The sequence below is a fragment of the Saccharomyces cerevisiae genome, chromosome XV (assembly GCF_000146045.2).
Source record: "Saccharomyces cerevisiae S288C chromosome XV, complete sequence".
Taxonomy (NCBI): Eukaryota; Fungi; Ascomycota; class Saccharomycetes; order Saccharomycetales; family Saccharomycetaceae; genus Saccharomyces; species Saccharomyces cerevisiae.
In genome coordinates, this window is record NC_001147.6 from 263,439 (window position 1) to 282,392 (window position 18,954).

General features: G+C 38.4%; 12 protein-coding genes and 2 non-coding genes across 14 annotated transcripts, besides 1 other annotated feature; 8 read left to right on the top strand and 6 right to left on the bottom strand.

Annotated features, from left to right (window-relative positions):
* Positions 1 to 36: 36 nt before the first annotated feature.
* MSE1 (glutamate--tRNA ligase MSE1) lies at positions 37 to 1,647 on the top strand (the record flags this gene model as incomplete). The annotated part of the gene is made up of 1 exon (NM_001183287.1): positions 37 to 1,647. The coding sequence occupies one exon, from the start codon at positions 37 to 39 to the stop codon at positions 1,645 to 1,647; it is 1,611 nt and encodes a 536-aa protein (NP_014609.1).
* A 343-nt stretch (positions 1,648 to 1,990) lies between these two features.
* OPI10 (Opi10p) lies at positions 1,991 to 2,731 on the top strand (the record flags this gene model as incomplete). Its single annotated transcript, NM_001183286.1, has 1 exon — positions 1,991 to 2,731. One exon carries the CDS (start codon positions 1,991 to 1,993, stop codon positions 2,729 to 2,731), a length of 741 nt encoding a protein of 246 aa, NP_014610.1.
* A 94-nt stretch (positions 2,732 to 2,825) lies between these two features.
* On the bottom strand, positions 2,826 to 4,091 carry SIL1 (Sil1p; the record flags this gene model as incomplete). The annotated part of the gene is made up of 1 exon (NM_001183285.1): positions 2,826 to 4,091. One exon carries the CDS (start codon positions 4,089 to 4,091, stop codon positions 2,826 to 2,828), a length of 1,266 nt encoding a protein of 421 aa, NP_014611.1.
* A 657-nt stretch (positions 4,092 to 4,748) lies between these two features.
* Positions 4,749 to 6,203, top strand: GAS5 (1,3-beta-glucanosyltransferase; the record flags this gene model as incomplete). The annotated part of the gene is made up of 1 exon (NM_001183284.1): positions 4,749 to 6,203. One exon carries the CDS (start codon positions 4,749 to 4,751, stop codon positions 6,201 to 6,203), a length of 1,455 nt encoding a protein of 484 aa, NP_014612.1.
* A 173-nt stretch (positions 6,204 to 6,376) lies between these two features.
* Positions 6,377 to 6,982, bottom strand: YOL029C (uncharacterized protein; the record flags this gene model as incomplete). The annotated part of the gene is made up of 1 exon (NM_001183283.1): positions 6,377 to 6,982. One exon carries the CDS (start codon positions 6,980 to 6,982, stop codon positions 6,377 to 6,379), a length of 606 nt encoding a protein of 201 aa, NP_014613.1.
* Positions 6,983 to 7,194: 212 nt separating this feature from the next.
* On the bottom strand, positions 7,195 to 7,932 carry YAP7 (Yap7p; the record flags this gene model as incomplete). Its single annotated transcript, NM_001183282.1, has 1 exon — positions 7,195 to 7,932. The coding sequence occupies one exon, from the start codon at positions 7,930 to 7,932 to the stop codon at positions 7,195 to 7,197; it is 738 nt and encodes a 245-aa protein (NP_014614.1).
* A 632-nt stretch (positions 7,933 to 8,564) lies between these two features.
* Positions 8,565 to 10,286, bottom strand: MDM38 (ribosome-binding protein MDM38; the record flags this gene model as incomplete). Its single annotated transcript, NM_001183281.1, has 1 exon — positions 8,565 to 10,286. One exon carries the CDS (start codon positions 10,284 to 10,286, stop codon positions 8,565 to 8,567), a length of 1,722 nt encoding a protein of 573 aa, NP_014615.1.
* Positions 10,287 to 10,573: 287 nt separating this feature from the next.
* On the bottom strand, positions 10,574 to 10,915 carry MIM1 (Mim1p; the record flags this gene model as incomplete). The annotated part of the gene is made up of 1 exon (NM_001183280.1): positions 10,574 to 10,915. One exon carries the CDS (start codon positions 10,913 to 10,915, stop codon positions 10,574 to 10,576), a length of 342 nt encoding a protein of 113 aa, NP_014616.1.
* A 319-nt stretch (positions 10,916 to 11,234) lies between these two features.
* Positions 11,235 to 11,335, top strand: YNCO0008W. Its single transcript is given in 2 exon segments — positions 11,235 to 11,271; positions 11,291 to 11,335. It is a non-coding gene; the product is annotated as a tRNA-Ser (tRNA).
* Positions 11,336 to 11,518: 183 nt separating this feature from the next.
* LAG2 (Lag2p) lies at positions 11,519 to 13,501 on the top strand (the record flags this gene model as incomplete). Its single annotated transcript, NM_001183279.1, has 1 exon — positions 11,519 to 13,501. One exon carries the CDS (start codon positions 11,519 to 11,521, stop codon positions 13,499 to 13,501), a length of 1,983 nt encoding a protein of 660 aa, NP_014617.1.
* A 146-nt stretch (positions 13,502 to 13,647) lies between these two features.
* On the top strand, positions 13,648 to 14,166 carry YOL024W (uncharacterized protein; the record flags this gene model as incomplete). The annotated part of the gene is made up of 1 exon (NM_001183278.1): positions 13,648 to 14,166. One exon carries the CDS (start codon positions 13,648 to 13,650, stop codon positions 14,164 to 14,166), a length of 519 nt encoding a protein of 172 aa, NP_014618.1.
* Positions 14,092 to 14,340: an origin of replication (ARS1511; Autonomously Replicating Sequence; replication capacity dependent upon Sum1p).
* A 277-nt stretch (positions 14,341 to 14,617) lies between these two features.
* IFM1 (translation initiation factor 2) lies at positions 14,618 to 16,648 on the top strand (the record flags this gene model as incomplete). The annotated part of the gene is made up of 1 exon (NM_001183277.1): positions 14,618 to 16,648. The coding sequence occupies one exon, from the start codon at positions 14,618 to 14,620 to the stop codon at positions 16,646 to 16,648; it is 2,031 nt and encodes a 676-aa protein (NP_014619.1).
* A 185-nt stretch (positions 16,649 to 16,833) lies between these two features.
* TSR4 (small subunit rRNA maturation protein TSR4) lies at positions 16,834 to 18,060 on the bottom strand (the record flags this gene model as incomplete). The annotated part of the gene is made up of 1 exon (NM_001183276.2): positions 16,834 to 18,060. The coding sequence occupies one exon, from the start codon at positions 18,058 to 18,060 to the stop codon at positions 16,834 to 16,836; it is 1,227 nt and encodes a 408-aa protein (NP_014620.1).
* A 665-nt stretch (positions 18,061 to 18,725) lies between these two features.
* On the top strand, positions 18,726 to 18,796 carry SUF17. The gene has a single exon. It is a non-coding gene; the product is annotated as a tRNA-Gly (tRNA).
* Positions 18,797 to 18,954: the final 158 nt, after the last annotated feature.

Consider the following 18,954-nt stretch of genomic DNA (forward strand, 5'->3'; position numbering starts at 1 on the left):
ATCTAATCTGGTACAGAAGAACTATAAAATAACAATATGATCATGTTGAGAATACCGACACGGTCTTATTGTTCACCTTCGAAGCTAATAAAGGGCGTAGGTCTCTCACCATTGAAGAAATCTCTGTTATCCAAGAAAATAAAGGAAGATATCCATCCTTCTTTACCTGTTAGAACTAGGTTTGCGCCTTCTCCAACTGGGTTTTTACACTTGGGGTCACTGAGAACAGCCCTTTACAATTACCTATTAGCAAGAAACACCAATGGGCAGTTTTTGCTTCGTTTAGAAGATACAGACCAGAAGAGGCTAATAGAGGGAGCAGAAGAAAACATCTACGAGATTCTGAAATGGTGTAACATAAACTACGATGAAACCCCTATAAAGCAAAGTGAAAGGAAACTAATATATGACAAATATGTAAAAATATTACTATCTTCTGGGAAGGCGTATAGATGTTTTTGTTCAAAGGAGCGATTGAACGATTTGAGACACTCTGCAATGGAATTGAAACCTCCTTCGATGGCAAGCTATGATCGATGTTGTGCACACTTAGGGGAGGAAGAAATAAAATCTAAGCTAGCGCAAGGTATACCTTTCACTGTGCGGTTTAAATCGCCAGAACGATATCCAACGTTTACTGATCTTTTACATGGACAAATAAATCTTCAACCGCAAGTAAACTTTAACGATAAACGGTACGATGACCTTATCCTTGTTAAGTCGGATAAGTTGCCAACCTATCATCTGGCAAATGTTGTGGATGACCATTTGATGGGAATAACCCATGTTATAAGAGGTGAGGAATGGCTGCCCTCTACTCCTAAACATATCGCCCTATATAATGCATTTGGGTGGGCTTGCCCAAAGTTCATCCACATTCCCTTATTGACGACGGTTGGTGATAAGAAATTGAGTAAAAGAAAAGGTGATATGTCTATCTCGGATTTAAAAAGACAGGGAGTTTTGCCAGAAGCTTTGATTAACTTTTGTGCGCTATTTGGCTGGTCTCCTCCAAGAGATCTGGCTTCGAAAAAGCATGAGTGTTTTTCAATGGAGGAATTGGAAACCATTTTTAATTTGAATGGTTTGACGAAGGGAAATGCCAAAGTCGATGATAAAAAATTGTGGTTCTTCAATAAGCATTTTTTGCAAAAAAGAATACTTAATCCTTCTACATTGAGGGAGCTTGTCGACGACATTATGCCTTCTTTAGAGTCCATATATAACACATCTACCATAAGCCGTGAGAAAGTAGCTAAAATTTTACTGAACTGTGGTGGTTCTCTATCAAGGATTAACGATTTTCATGATGAATTTTATTATTTTTTTGAAAAGCCCAAATATAATGATAATGATGCTGTCACGAAATTTCTAAGCAAGAACGAAAGCCGCCACATTGCTCACTTATTGAAGAAGCTTGGACAGTTTCAAGAGGGCACCGATGCTCAAGAAGTCGAATCTATGGTCGAAACGATGTATTATGAGAACGGTTTTTCTAGGAAAGTCACGTATCAGGCAATGAGATTTGCTCTTGCGGGATGTCACCCAGGTGCCAAAATAGCAGCCATGATAGATATTTTGGGCATCAAGGAAAGTAACAAAAGATTATCCGAAGGTTTACAGTTCTTGCAAAGAGAGAAAAAGTAATAATAATATTAATAAAAGGTTTCGATACAATAGGGTCATGTAAATACGTCATATACATAATGTAATTAGCCACTACTGTATACGTTTATTTTGTTATTATGATTAAGCTTGATTAAGTTTAATTAAGTTTAATTGAATTTTCTTAATGAAGCCGACCGAACGTTCTGGAAGAGTTATATAGGAATCGGGTACTAAAAGCGAAATTTGGGGATAAAAGGAGAGATCTACATTTTATTTAAAATACGTCAATTCGACTCACCCTTTAAATACGAAAATAAGTGGTCTAATAAATTTGCAAATTCGGAGATTGATAAGAAATATTTGAGTGAGAGAAAATAAAGAAATGTTTGCTGCAATTGCCTCAGGAAATCCATTGCAACTATCGGTAGAAGTCCCCAATTCAAATGGGTTACAGCATACAATTGTCCTTTCTCGAACGAAACCGAAACTATACTCGCATATAACACTGTTTATATTACCTAATGTTACCTTTCCTCAGGATTATATAGCTACAGTCTATTTCAAACTTAGCCCTCAGGAAGAATTTAAACTATTTGGGTACCTAAGCAGTGAGAAACCCAGTGCCATATTCAAAGTGCAAATACCGAGCTCGAAGAAAGACGCTGGAGATACAAGTGATGGATTAGGTGAGATAGACATGGATGTAGATGATGGTTCGGGGGCCGCTGATCCGTTTACTGACACCAATGGAAGTAGCAGTAATAACATATCAGAATTGATTATTGGTATTTCCATTGAGCCTCGAGAACAAGGAATGATGAAATTAGAAGAGTGGAAGGCCAGCATGAATGCCGAAGCACAAAAGAACAACTCATTGATCTTGTCAAGACCTAACTTAGGAATAATTCGAAATATTACCACGGCAGGGCAGTTGGCACAAGTTTACCCTTCATTGACACAAGAATTGGCCGCCAAAATCGTTCAGCATGCATATAACTATTTATCAGGGTTCCTAGATGCTCAGGGAAACGTGCCCATCAAGAGGTTTGATACATGGTGGGACAAATTTAGAAATAGACTGGCCAACGACGGGACGTTTTTGGATGAAGTAACTAAAAATTAGACACGGATATATAATATATCTCTAATAAGATTCACGAAATATTAATTGAAAAAAATATTATTAATATTAAACTATATATGCAATGACAGTGAAATCAGAGTTCATCTCTGAAATTTTTTATTCTATGAGCCATGGGGTTGCCAAAGATCAAGTGTCTGCTGTCGATAAGTTTCTTATCAAATGAGTCTTGTTCAGTATCTCTCTCTTGGAGCCCATTGTCCAAGTTAGATTGCCTGGCTTTACATTGTTGCGCTAACCAATTCAAAAACCCTTTGTTGATCGTGATGTCACTTTTGAAAATTTTCTTCAAGTTGTAAAGGGTGTCAAAAAACGTTCTTGTATGTAGTTCATCTATACTTTTGTTCTGGACCATCTCTTGGAACTCGTTTGCCCACTCTTGCAGATTTGACGACCAATTCTCAGCATTTCTTTTGAACAAAATTAGATTTGTATCGTCATTTTCGTACATGTCGGCCTTCAAAATTTTGCTGATCAACTCCAGGACTTTTATTTGTAACTGTTTGTCCTTGTTGTTTCTTTCATATACATTTTGTAAAACAACCGTAGAGTATATAGGAAGATCTTCGGATGTGACAGGTAATTCGTTTAAAATGGACAAGTATCTTTTTATTAGGATATTAGAGGATCTGTGGTTAGAATCATTCAAATTTGACAGAGCGGCCATGATTTTGCTTTTAAAATTTGGAAAACTTTCATTAATGAACTCGACTACAGGAGGATTGTTTCTCAAGCAGCTGGTAATGACTCTAGTACTGAGCTCTCTCAATGTTAACGGCAAATTTTCATTGAGACTAAGGTTGGCCAAGAGGGCGAATTCATGGGTAATAATTTTGTAGCCGTGCTTGTAATCATGCGCAAATTCCATTATTCTATCAAAACTATCCTCCAATCTGGCAATGTCCTGTGAAGATAAAGTCGGGTTAGAATCTATGATGTTTCTCATTTCTTTGAAATCACTGGAAAATTCATAGTCACCAGGCGATGCTTTCATGTCTTCTGAAGATACAATTAACTCATGGCTACCATTATCACCGACATTCTTCTCATCATTTAGTTTTGCCTCTTTTAAACCTGTGTCCATGTTTATTCTAATGTCCAAACCACCGGGGAGTTCTTGACCTGGCAGTATGGGCTGCCAATCGTGTCTTGGTTCAAATATCTTAGGATAGCAACGATTATCAACGCAGATCGAATTCCCTGAAATTTCAAGTTCTTTAAGATCTTCTGCAGATATGATTTCGCCTCCAGATGGCACTGAGTGTATGGATGAATGCAATATTGTACTCGCCACTAATTTCGAAGATAGGGCGCTCAAAATTATGGGAAGAATCCGGACCATTCTAAGTTTGCGTTCTTGGAAGTGATATTCAATATCGAGAACTTCCAGCGATGCGAAAACTAGTCTATTATAGTTGCTAATGTGTGCTCTATCATTTACGTGGCCTTTTCACATAGTCTGGTCTTTCTTAATTATCACAATTCCGTTACCCGAAATCTAATCTCGTGTTTAGCTTCGATCTGCGGACGTTACTTCTAACGTCCAGAACACTTCACCCGCTATTTACGTTTTGATCTAGTTGCGGCCTCCAAACCTGCAGATGAATCGTTCATTACATTCTTGCTGCCACTAGTTGGCCGCTGCGTATACAACAAGAAATATACTATGCATTTATGTAACGCGCTTTAGTCAGTAGCCTCAGTAATGCCTTTTCTAAGGTCAGTATGTCAATATCTCTCGGGTGAACCCCAACATTGTTGTTCTTTCTTCGTTGTTTCTCTCTCTTATCATCTTCTGTGTCTTTGCTTTCTTTTGTTCACAATTTCTCGAGAAAAAAAACTCCGCAGGAAATTTTTCACTTTTATTTTGCTTATACTATAAATAGGAAGGTCCCTGAACTGATTTGTTGACAGTGTTGCATTTCGTATATAAAAGTAAACAGTGGGCTGTAACAAACATATTATATATCACTCGCTACACACACAGCTCTAAATAGCTATGTTACTACGTTCTCTTACAAGTGCCTTCGTTTTAAGTGCTGGTTTGGCTCAGGCTGCTAGCAGCAGTAACAGTTCCACACCATCCATTGAAATTAAAGGCAATGCATTTTTTAATTCGGAATCAGGTGAAAGGTTTTATATCCGTGGTGTTGATTACCAGCCTGGTGGTTCTTCTAACTTGACTGATCCCTTAGCAGACGCATCTGTCTGTGACAGAGACGTCCCCGTTCTGAAAGATCTAGGGATAAATACTGTCAGAGTTTATACTGTGGATAACTCGCAAGATCATTCCCATTGTATGAAACTATTGCAGGAGAACGGTATATACTTGATCCTGGATGTCAATACCCCCACGAGTGCTATTTCTCGTTACGATCCAGCCTGCTCCTATAACGCTGACTACTTACAAAATGTCTTTGCCACCATTGATACCTTTGCTGATTACGACAATGTTCTAGGTTTTTTCGCTGGTAACGAGGTCATCAATAGTGTTAATACTACCAACACTGCTACTTATGTCAAGGCAGTGGTCAGGGACATGAAGAAATACATCAAGGCTAGAAAATACAGACAAATTCCGGTAGGTTACTCGGCTGCTGATATCGTCGCTAACAGACAATTGGCTGCTGAATACTTTAACTGTGGTGATGAAGCTGACGCTAGAATCGACATGTTTGGTGTTAATGACTATTCTTGGTGTGGTGAATCTTCATTTGTGGTATCGGGTTATTCCACCAAGATGAAGCTATATCAAGATTACTCCGTTCCTGTCTTCTTAAGTGAATTTGGTTGTAACCAAGTCAAGAGCTCTCGTCCATTCACAGAAATTGAAGCTATCTATTCCACTCAAATGTCTTCTGTATTCTCCGGTGGGCTAGTCTACGAATATTCCAATGAAACTAACAATTACGGGCTCGTTCAAATTGATGGTGACAAGGTCACTAAATTGACAGATTTTGAAAACTTGAAAAATGAATACAGCAAAGTATCCAACCCAGAAGGCAATGGTGGTTACAGTACTTCCAACAACTATTCTACATGTCCTGATTATGAAAAGGGTGTCTGGGAAGCTAATAACACTTTGCCTGCTATGCCAAGTGCTGCTTCTGCTTACTTCACATCTGGAGCAGGTTCTCCTATGGGAACCGGAATCGCCACCCAACAAAGTTGTGATGCTAAGGACGATGACGACGAAGAAGACGACGACACCTCCTCTTCATCCTCTTCTTCCTCTTCATCTTCATCTTCCGCTTCTTCATCTTCTGAATCATCATCCTCGACTTCAAAGGCATCTTCCTCCTCCCCTTCTGCTAGCGAAACGAGCTTGCTAAAATCTGCCGCATCTGCTACTTCGTCCAGCCAATCGTCCTCGAAATCAAAGGGTGCTGCCGGAATTATTGAGATTCCTTTGATATTCCGTGCTTTGGCAGAACTTTATAACTTGGTTTTATGAGTTTTCACCCCCGTTCTTTACCACATTGTTTCTAATTATTCCGTTAGCGCCGCTTACTTTTAATGTTCTTAAGATAAAAAAACATCATTAATATTATTATTAAAAAATTCATATATATACCTATATCTATATGCACTATTTATGCTTCCACTTTTCTTTTCTTTCTAAATACATCATTCCAAGACGTTTTTGTCCATCTTATGTAATGCATCCTTGATGCTTTGCAATTCTACTTTCTGTCCACGAACGTGCAATCCAGATGCAATGTTCTCTAACGCTGATGAGATCGAAGTTGAATCCTCAGGATTTAGTTGTTCTTGGATACTTTTATTTTTTTGCATATGTTGACGGATTTTTTGATATGTGTAACTGATCGGCAGATACCTCTTTGCATCGGAAGCCGCATTCATTTGTGCATTCTTGCAGGAACATATTTCGGGTAGCTTGATTGAATTGTAATTTACGTCAGTTTGTTGTTCATTTAGATCCGGTGACAACGCACTGTTGGAAGAGAAAGAGCTTGAACTACATTTATTCGAAAGTGATTGACAAAAATTCCTACTATGGGGGTCTGATCTACATTGCTTGCAGCTTCCAGGTATCCATGACCCATCCTCTTTAGTGATCGGTCTATTCTCGCTATCGTAGATTTCTTTGTCTCCACAGCATTTCGATATTGATTTCTTAGCATCGGATTCTATTTTCTTTTCTGAACAGCAAACGGGGACTAAGGATGGCATTATGTTATTCTTTTGGTTGCAACATGTTACTGGTTTCATGGCATCTTTATTCCTACAACATTTTATTTTTTTGTTGCCACTGCCTGCACATGCATTGATACTGCTGCTGCATGAAGACAGAGGTGAATTAATATGGCCATCAAGCGATGAATTCGTTGAACTAAACTGTCTGCCGCTCAGATATTGATAATCGTTGGCTATATCAATCTCAGACAAAGACTGGTCTGTTAATACCGCGGGCACATGAGATGTTAACAATGGGCCTTCAGCTTTCCTTTTTTTAAACTGACAGCGCCGATTGGTTTAAAGTTTTCTACCATTTCTAATATCGAAATAGGATTGTCTGGCGGGTTTTCTGGCTGCTGTTGAAATGGAGTATTAACAATCAAAGGCAAGGCTTTTTGCAATTCGTTGTTTAATGCTATTGATTTTTGCAAGTTTTCCTTTGTATCGGAAAACTCAGATTCCAGCAGTTTATATTTCCTTTGCCAATCATCGACCAAATTGTGTAGCATCTCAACCTTCTCTTCCAGAACCTGGATTCTTGTTGTTCTGCGTTCCCTATATGCTCTTTGCGCATCTCTATTTTGCCTCCTTCGCTTTTCCACGCTATCGACACCGTTTTCATCACCACTTCCGTTGCCTTCATCATCAGATTTCCCCTCATGACCTTTTGCGCCTTCGTTCTCATGATCTTTTGTGGTCATTTGGTCTTTCTGGTTGGAAGTTTGAACCTTCTTTATCTTGGACGATCCATCATTATTAGCTGATGCATCCCCGCGCTTGGATTTCGGTTTGCGGCCCGGTTTTAGGCGCTGTGGTAACTCCCAATTCTTGGATAACTTAATAGCTGACGGTCCTGATGTACTCACATTTCCATCTGGTGAGGATGGAGGTGGAGACGTCGTAGACATGGAACCCTGTTTATGCCCCAATTTGAAGCCTTTGGGCTTTACGCTAACTGCTACTACAGACCTTCGTTGTCTCATGATCCATTGAAAGTGTGCGTAAATGACAAAATTTTGTGCCTTTCTATATTCTTTAATTGATGATTTACTTCCTTGATAACGGCTCAACAAACGAAGAGCAATTTTCAAATTTCAAAAGAAAAAACCGTTGAAACTGTTCTTGAGCAACTTTCAAGCCTCTTATGATGATGTGCTACAGATTGAAGTACAGGTGAAAAGAGGAATAACCAATAGCCTTGTTTGCTTTCTACGGTGGGGCAGCGGATTTTCTCTTTTATGCTTATGCTTCTTCTTCCATATATTACTAATTTTTCTCGAGCGAGCAGCTTTACTGCGTGCATTACCGATGAAAAAAATCGCCGATATATGAAAATCCAGCTCATAAGATGCTGATTAAGGAGTCATGAGTGAAAGGACCCTCGTGGCCATCACAAAAAAGACACTTTGCTCCTGTATAAAAAAAAAAATAAGGCGGTAGTTTAGATAGGGTGTCTATTATATACATGCATAATAATTTAGTTTTGAAGGGTCGCTGGTTTTGCCGTGACGTACGCTTCTCTTTGATCTTTTGCCATTGTTGTCAGAGAAAAGAGAACCGATTGACTTTTTTTTTTTAGTTTTTTTTAGTTTTTTTCTTAGGCTTTGATCTAATATCAATCTTTCTTAATGACAAAAGTCTTCGCAGCTTGATCGGCCGGAATGGGAGGTACAGATTTTGCTTCTTCCTCTTCATCTAGGTTGATATCATCTGGCACATGCTCTCTCGAAGCTCTTTGCTTAGCTTCCTCTTCCTCCTTCTTTATTAGTTCTTCTTGCTCCTTCAAAACGTTCAATTTGAACTCGTTATCGTCGGATGTCTTCTTTTCTTCAGCTTCCGTGGCTTCCGCAGAGTCGGTAGGCTCTGCGTTCTCTTTTTCCTGAGATATTTCCTCTGTCTTCGCTGTTTCTGCCTTTTCATTAACTACGACTAGTTTAGGAGTAACCGCAGAAGCGGTGGTAGCTATAACAGACTCTTTTGCGGTGGCTTCTTCCTTCGGTATAGCAGTTTCCTCGGGTTTTTCTTCCGTCTTTATCTTCTTTTCAGCAACTTGCTTTTCAGCTTCAGTTTCAGCAGCGGATGATTTCGATTCAGATACATCTAGTTTTGCGACGTTGTAAACGGGATCTGGAATGGAACTTAGCACTTGTAATATACCGTCGTAGTACAGATCCAAAAGGTCGTCATATTTGCTTTTTGTTTCTTTTTTTTCAGCTAGTGGCGAGAATGCCTTTGAATAGTTCTCCTTTGGAAGTCCTCCAAACGTGAACGTGGAACTCAAAACCATCAAGACGGATGGGATTTTTTGTCTCAGTCTCAATTCTAGCCAAACTTTTAGATTATCGACCAAGTCCTCCTTGGATACACCGTACGCTTTCATACCACGAGACACACAAGCTTGATACAGCTCTTCTTGCGATAAACTTTCAACGCCTTCGTAGTCAATAGTTTTATCGTCGTTCATTATATCCTTTAGTTTGGAACGAATTTGGTAACGAAGCATGTTATCGTTACCAAATGGCCTTAGTGACATAAACTTCGACATTGCTGCCAATTGTGGTCTTGACAAGTTATCCAAAACGCTATCGTTTTTGAACATTTGCGCAATGGCGCTTATTTCATCGTGTTGGAAAGTCATAATCTTACCTTCCTTGGCAGAATAAAGCTTCCGGAAAAAATTCAAAAATTTTTGCTTCTTCTCTGCATTTTCAATGGTGTTGTAAGTGATCAAATTGGATTCTTCCAAAGTCTCATGCAAGAATTCGGATGTCTTTTTTCTGATCTCGATGAGCTTATTTCTCTTGGCTTGCTTATCCTTGCCGGATTCGTAAGTGGAGGGTAGTAAGTTGGGGAAGAGTTTCAAAGCGAAAGGCAAAAATAGTTCGGCGAATGGAATAATAAGGAACGCTGAAAAAGGGATCAACCTAAACACATCGCCCATTGTCCTCCTCAATTGGTTCCTCTCTCTTCTAGACAACTCGTAACCCTGAGCAAATTTAATCAAAAGCTTAGTAGAAACTTTGATTTCGTAACCCAAAAGTTTCGTCCCATTAGCATAATGTTTCAAGGCGTGCTTCACTTTGACCATAAGCGTCTCCTTGGGCTTGGCAGGAGCATCGGTGGATGTTGGAGCTACGGGCTTCGTAACACTTTTCGACTTATCAGTAGAATAAAATCTCAAAGATAAAGGATAGTTGGGCTGTACTCCTTGCGCTCTCAAAGGCCAATGACACGAGGGAATAGTGGAAGCTATTAATCTAGGGCCTTGATTTTTAACAAAATACAAGCTTGCTTGACGTCTTGTCACACATGACGCTCTTGATGCGAAATTCAACATCTTAGTATATTATCTGTAGTGATAGAGATAGCGTATATTATGCGCTGCCTGAAATGCACTGCGCTGTTCATATTCATCACCGTGGCAATGACTGATCCATTTATTTGGAGATGATTCAACGAATAATTTTTCACCGCGGGATTATCGCCCAAGACGGGGTCGTTTGAGGGTAATACCGTGGCTAGCTTTATGGCTTGTGAAACTATTGCCAGTTATGTGGTTACGTATAATCTACCGTATGTGTGTGTGTATTTATTTATGTAGGTTGCTAATGCTTTGGTGATCGTTTAAAGGAACTTGGACGCAACCCTCCCACGGGTGCCAGGGCTTGAAATCTCTTTCAATGCTGCTATTTTGCGCGACTCTGGGTACACCTTATACCCCTTGTTTCTATGGTTAAACCAATTGAATCTCCAGCAGAGCTCGTGAGCAAATAGCTCGCCGAAGCCGAGCATCATGCCGTTGAGGAAGGGCAAAAGTAGGTTGATGGAGCACGAGCCTACAAAGGATACAAGGCTCTGCACAAGTGGGCTCTCGTCGGCACTCACTGTGTTCTGCACCTCCATACAGTCTTTGTCTTCTGATTCGTCATCTGACACGCTCTCCCAGAATCCCACAACCTCTGTCATATTTCTGTCTTGTGGCAGTTTCGTAAGAAGGGGGGTGATGTTTCTAATATTACAGTGATGTTCTATTGTTCAAGTAAAGTGTATGGCTGTTTCTTATGGCGCGGAATATACCACTTCGTTATAAGTGATTACATCTCGTAACGCATTCCTCTTGTTCAGTGGTAGGGGAGGCCGATGGTAGTGGAATAATACGCTTTTATGGGCCATTGGTATTACTATTTATCTTCGTTATAATAAATAGTACACGTTGCAGACATATTTGGAGGAGAGTTTTTAAAGTACTGTTGGGGTGCTCTTGCTGTGCATTGTAAGTAATCGTGTCCCAGTGGCCGAGTGGTTAAGGCGATGCCCTGCTATTTCCTCAGAAAAGCAATTAGGCATTGGGTTTTACCTGCGCAGGTTCGAATCCTGTCTGTGACGCATTTCTTTTTTGTGAATTCTTGCTTCTTATCCTTCTACAATCCTTTCGTGACATTTATTGAATCATCTCTACAAAATTTTTACACATAGCTAAGGTTAGCTTGTTCTACATTACACAAGTGGTAGCAAAATCGTTTACATTGCACTCAGCTATATCAACATCACGTTCTACCGCAACTAGTAATGAGCTTGCACATTAGTAAACTGATTGAGCAATATCGTTCCACTAAGGACAATGACCTTAAATATATGCTTTTAAGGCAAAACTTTAAAATTAACGACATAGAGGATGAGCTGGCTCCTCTTGTTAACGAATTGCTGCTCCCGGTATTGGTCGAAGAACAAGACATGGAAATTCTCAACCTAGTATCGTTTCAAGTGCTCCCCGATTTAGTTCTTTCTATGATCAGCGACCCTGCAGCTGCTCAGTTGGGATGGGTAATAAGCTTGATATGCGACCCTTTATTAAACCAAAGCATGATACATGCAAATCGTTCTTTTGTTCTGATTGAGACACTAAGAAATGTGTTACAAAAAATTGAAAACTCCCCTCATTTAGATTACCACCAACCAGTAAACAGTTCATTAGAGTTTATCTCCAAATTTATTGTTGAAATGAAAAGGCATATGTGTGATGTGGATGCTGCGCAGCTTTCACATTCACTTTCTGAAAGCAATATGCTAATTTACATAGAATCCCTTAATCTATTGCTAAAATTTAGCTTCTTTTCAGACGCGGCAAGTCCTTCAGTAATGGTCACACTGCCCTTTGATATTTTGAATGACGTTTTTACAATTGCGCAGGACTATTCTGCTACGAATACAAATGAAAGCATTGATAGGATCACAGAAAAATTACTTTTGACTTCTACGCAATTAACTCATCCGGTGGACCTGGAAAATTTATGCCCCAAAATGAAGTACAATACTTTAGCAGCAGTTTCTCGAATATGGTACAAATTTGGCCCCATAGTCGATAAATTATTTACTAACCGGCTATTACCGGTTCTATTCCCCCCGCAAATGGGAGAAGAATGTAACGTCGAAGATGTTCTCGAAATAGTTCATAACTTCCATCCATATTTTTCTATTCGTAGGCTAAAGGATAATAGGCCTCTATTGTCAGATTCGACTATTAGCCAGCTAAGAGAGGGTTTGTTTGGTATGCTCAGCATATTAAACGACTCGCTGACAAGGACGCAAAATGAAAACGACCATGGTAGCGACAATCTGATCGACAGTGACGACGGATTTGGCTCAGACAACGATCCTGAACAACAAGCGTACCTCGATGAACTCGTATCAGAAGGTTATGACGAAAACATGTATGACGGTGATACGGATGACGAAGACGCAGATGATATAAACGTTGAAAAAAATGATGAAGCCACCAAAGACATTACAGAAACGAACAAAATCCTTTTAATCTTTTCTGAGTTACATTATCCTCAGGAGGAGCGCTTCTCTGAACTGTTGGTTGAGTTGCAGACTAAGATCGCTATAAACACATCCTTAATTGATAAAATTCTTTCAAAAGAGACAACAGAATTACCCACTCACAATGGGGAAATCGCAGATTTGAACGAAATTCTAAATGAAGTGAAAGGCAATAAACCAATTAGAAAAAACGTTATTTTTTGTACGTTAGCGCATACTTTGTCGTTGCAATCCGGTTCCGAATTGTCTGTTCTACAGCTATCAATAGAGGTTATTGATCATCTGCTGGTTAAAAATCATTCAAATAACATCACTCGTGGCGAGCAATTTCAATTGATTAAGTTGATATTACCCCATCTAAAAACAAATAAATCTTTTATTGATACATTAAAAGCAGGAAATTTTACCCAAAAAATTGATGAAGGAGTGACCTTAAGAACAATGATTCTTTCTCTACTACTACAACTATTCCCACTGGATTACTCTATGCTAGGTGAGATTTTACCCACTATTGCGCGATATTCTGTAAGGGATAAGGATCTTGGGGTGAGAGATCTGTCCTTCCAATTGCTGGACCAAATTCTACGCACATACTATAATTACCTAATTGGTATCGATTGGGAATGGTATAAAGATGACTTCTATCAAGTTTTGCAAGAAACTTGTATTAAAAAAGACATAAATACCAACCTCTTGCTACAATTTCCTCCTTATCTCCCTCATGACTAGATAGTTTTATACCAAATACATCATGCATCTTTTTTTTTTCCTTATAGTTTGTGTCATCAACATGTTTTTGCCCGTATTAATACACAATAATCTATCCTCTCAGGCAGGGAGAAGAAAACTAAATATACATAGCACCCTCACACAGGATGTCAAAACTATCGTCTTATCCTCATGCCGCCGATTTTATAAATATGGAAGAACCGCCAAAATCTAAAGAGTTTTTCGATGATCTTTGTGCCGTCCCTAATTTACTCAAAAGACGTTTTCCAAACTCTCGAAGATCGACGCATTATTGTGAGGCTTTAAATTATTCTAGGAAAAAGCTTCCTGTTGTGTTGTCTAAAATGACACTGCAAGAGTTGAGGCACAATATGTCAACATTTTTTTTGCAGGAAAAGGATCAAATAAATATTTATGACACCTGTAAGGTGATAGACATGGGGGACCGTGTCTTGCTCGAAACTATGCCTCCACAGCCAAGAGATTTATTTGAAAAATTGCATGCAAGTAAAACAAATTTAGTAGTTCAGACAGCAGCTTTGGATGAACCCCTACTTACAGTAAAAGCAGAGCTACAGTCATCTTCCTTTCCACAAAAATCAAGCCTATTTCTGTATGAGGATTATAAAAAATTTATTTATCAACAACTAGATATGTTTAGTTAATTACTTACGAAAAGAGAGGCTATTGTTTATTGTTGGCCATTTTATTTATTATTATTTTTTTCCACCTTAGCATAAGGAAACACGATTTGGATTTCAAAAGTAGAGCTTTAATAACAAAAGATAAACAACCACAGTGTCAAGAACGGTTACAACGAGAAGGATAGGCTGATGATTTATCAAACATCTTCTTATTGGTTCCTAGTAATTTCCCTATTTTTGAGCAACAAAATGTCGGGATAATATTCTCATAATACTCAAACACTCTTAATATCATATATATATATATACAGTCATTTTTTGTTATTCGTTACCCGAACTTCTTTATTATTATAACCAGGGAACATCAATAACGAGCTACAATAATCATGTTCATCTCCCTCATTGTCTCTTATTTGATGTTACACACGCTTTTCTAGCATAGGAGGAACTTCCATATGCATACTAATAGATCATGCTCAGAAGACACGGATTATTCTGGTTAAAGACATGTCCCCGTCTAAATGTTCTTCTAAATCAATCCATACCGATACCTCATTTGCTTCATAGCCGTGATATTTGCCAGCAAAGATGGTATGCAAAAGGGAAAAGAAGGAACCAGATTTCCAAGAAAGAGTTAAAGCCTCTCAATTTTTCTATTCCGAATTATATTTCTGTGAATAAATTGGCCAATTTGTTAAATTGTCGTGTGGAAAGATTAATCAAAGATTTGACAGCATTAGGTTTCGAAAATATTACAACCACGTATATATTATCAAAAGAATACGTCGAATTGATTTTACAAGAATACAACTTTGCCCTTCCGAATCTGTCAACGTCTACAAATTTAGATAATGTTTATGATGAGCTAAAATCTCCTGTAAACCCAAAATTATTAACCAAAAGAGCCCCCGTGGTAACTATAATGGGCCATGTTGATCATGGTAAGACCACTATCATAGACTATCTAAGGAAATCTTCTGTTGTGGCTCAAGAACATGGTGGAATCACGCAACACATTGGTGCCTTTCAAATAACAGCTCCGAAGTCTGGGAAAAAGATCACATTTTTAGACACCCCTGGCCATGCTGCCTTTTTGAAAATGAGAGAAAGAGGTGCAAATATTACTGATATTATTGTTTTGGTGGTATCTGTAGAAGATTCTCTGATGCCCCAGACATTAGAAGCCATAAAACATGCCAAAAATTCAGGAAATGAAATGATAATTGCAATAACGAAAATAGATAGAATTCCACAGCCAAAAGAACGTGAAAAAAAAATTGAAAAAGTTATAAATGATTTGATTGTTCAAGGAATACCAGTAGAGAAAATTGGCGGAGACGTTCAAGTGATCCCGATAAGTGCCAAAACTGGTGAGAACATGGACCTTTTAGAGGAATCAATAGTCCTATTAAGTGAAGTAATGGATATAAGAGCTGAAAACTCCCCTAAAACTATCGCAGAGGGTTGGATTATCGAAAGTCAAGTTAAAAAACAGGTCGGAAATGTGGCGACCGTCTTGGTTAAGAAGGGCACTTTACAAAAAGGGAAAATTCTAATTTGTGGTAATACATTCTGCAAGATCAAAAATTTAATTGATGATAAGGGCATACCGATTCTTAAGGCAACACCATCATATGCTACAGAGGTTCTTGGTTGGAAAGATGTACCCCATGTTGGAGATGAGGTCATTCAGGTAAAGAGCGAAGCGATCGCTAAAAAGTTCATCAGTAAAAGGCAAGATCTTATCGAAGTTCAAAAAAACTCTAGTATCGTTGAAAAATTAAATGAAGAAAGGGCCCTTGCCAAAGAGCAACACCTAAATAAGGAACTGGAACATGAGAATACTGTCCAGGAACACGAACAAAATACTGGTCCTAAACTTATTAATTACATCATCAAATGTGATGTCTCTGGCTCAGCAGAAGCGGTTTCAGAAAGCATTTCCTCTCTAGGAAATGACGAAGTGAGATGTAATGTTATCTCTTCTTCTGTTGGTATACCTACGGAAAGTGACTTAAAGATGGCGCAAATAACGGAGAGTACAATTCTATGCTTCAATTTGGGGAATTTGCCGAGTGAGGTGATCAACAATCGTGCTGGCATCAAAATAAAACAGTACAATGTTATCTATAAGCTAATTGAAGACGTCACTGAAACACTAACTGAAAATCTAAAGCCCATCTTTGAAAAAAAGATCGTTTCAACTGTTGACGTTCGTGAAACTTTTGACTTTAGGTTAAAGAAAAAAATTATTAGGATTGCAGGTTGCAAAGTAAACAACGGTGTCATCAAAAAGAATTCATTGGTGCAGGTAGTTAGAGGTCCTAACGAAGATGTAATTTTTGATGGGAAAATCTCTACTTTGAAGCACAATAAAGATGACGTAGCAGAAGTTTCAAAAGGGCATGAATGTGGAATCACTTTTGAGAGTGGATTCGAGGGTTTCAAACCAGGTGATAAGATCCTAGTTTATGAAAACGTGCGAGTTCCTCGTTACTTGTAAATAAGTACATCCAGTCGAATCCTTTTAGATTGATTGATCTACAGACGATGCACAAGGAACGCATCGACACGTAAAGAAGATAAGCACACAAAAACTGTACATATGTAAAAATACGTATATAATCTATGTAAATACTGTAAACTATTTAATTATCAAAAATTCATGAAAGACAAATTACCCACTATTCACGTTCTCGATTCCCACTGAACTTTGACACATTCTTCTACATAACCGACACCATGTTCATCAAATTCAGGCATGTAATTTTCAACATCAGTGAAAACAAGAATGGTACCCCATTCCATGCCGTTATCGACAGACACTACTTCTTCCAGATCAAAAATCATCTTTGGCATTAACTGCATTTCAAAGATTCTTTGGCTCGATGGGTTGTAGCCCGGTCTTGGCACAGTGCTTAAAATATCGACTTTTGTTTCGGCATATAGCAAAGGTTTTCCGCCTAAGTCATAACGTAATACTTGAAGCGGGTTGTAACCAACCACTTCTTGGAATTTTTGGAATGTGTCGTCATCAAGAAACTTGGATAATTTTTCTGTCCTCGGGTCCAATTTGATCGGATCTTTTTCGAGATCCTCATCTCCTGTTAAATCTAGTGCCTCCTTATCAATTTTTAAATTTTTTGGCAGCTGCAGATGAGCTGGCTTTTTATTTTTGAAGGTTTCCTCTTCAACGTACAACAAACAACTTTTAAAGCATTTATTGCCATCGTATTCTTTGTCCTTTTGTAAATCATGTAGTTTTCTCGCCGTCTTTGCAGAAACGGTAGCAGATTCCTTCTTTTTGCCTTCGTCCTTGCTTTGTGATATATTGGAATTAATGCTATCAGCTCCAAAAGGGTTAGCATTTGCACCGCCAAATGGGTTGCTTGAAAAAGCATTACATTTAGAATCTGAATTATTCGACAAGTCAAAGGGATTGATTTGGAAGTCTTTTTCCAATGAAGTTGAAGCCATTTTTTCGGAAAGGCTATCAACGTTTTTATTCTTCTTTACTCCTCTGATACAGCGAACAGAATTGCCCTTCCTTTGACATTCGGTACACAGGAAGACATATAATACTCTGTCATCCTGGGGATTAATATAGCTCATATTATTGATACCAAGACGTTGTTGTATGGCACTCATCTGCTCATCATCTAAGGGCGAAAAAGCTTGTAGTAACAGCTTCATATTATCCGCTGATTTACAAGCACCACATTTCAATAGTTCAGCAGGTGGTTCGGAATCCGGATGTAGCCACTTAGGTTCACCGCCAATAAAGCTATCTTCAACTAATATGTCATCAGTCTCTTTAACAGGTGCGTCCACAAATGCTAAAAATACATCTCCCGGTTTACTAGAATACGAATGGTCATCAGTATCTGATGGTGGTAGCTCTTCTATTTTGGACATGAGATAGTGGATAATTGACTCTTGGCTTCTACTTTTCCTCTTCCATGCTGGCAGTATATTTACCGATTAAAAACGATGAGATGAGGCCATTTTGGTATAACATGAATTTTCCGAACAATCAAAAAATTTTTTTCCATCAAATATCACCACATTCAAGTCTACCGAACAAAACCACTTTACCCCAGTCAAGTCTGATTGACATAATAGTCAGTTTAATGCAGCATTAGAGTAACTTCTTCACCATAACACGGTACAAGAAGAATAAAGCTTCCTTTTTATGAACTTGCAGGTGAAATAAGCACATAGATGTACTGAAATATAGTATCCACGAAATAAAGAAAATGAAGTTACTACGCCCATACGTATTTCACTACTTAAGTCTGCTAAATGGCGGCTATTGTATTCAAGAATGGAATCTTTTCATTTTCTATAAGTCAATATTTGAGAATAGTTTAAGTGTCGGTTAAGTTGATTTTAATCTGGAAAATACTACTAAAGATACGATTAAGAAAGAATATACATTTAAATGTTTTAAATACACCCTGGTTGAATTTTGAAACTCTACCACCGACCTAAAAAGCAGAAGAAATGTTTTGGTAAGAAAACTGCTACTATTTTATATATCGCTTAAATAGAGGAGTGGATGCTCAGGATAACATGAAAGCGCGCAAGTGGTTTAGTGGTAAAATCCAACGTTGCCATCGTTGGGCCCCCGGTTCGATTCCGGGCTTGCGCATTTCTTTTTTGTCCACCACCAAAATGTCAATTTTTTTGCCATTTTCTAAATAGTTTTCTTCACTCTACAAGAGATATCACGATTGTTTGCTTTCGATATTATACATTGACTACTTTACGATGTGTTTTATATATGAGTTATGAATTCCTTTTCGTTTT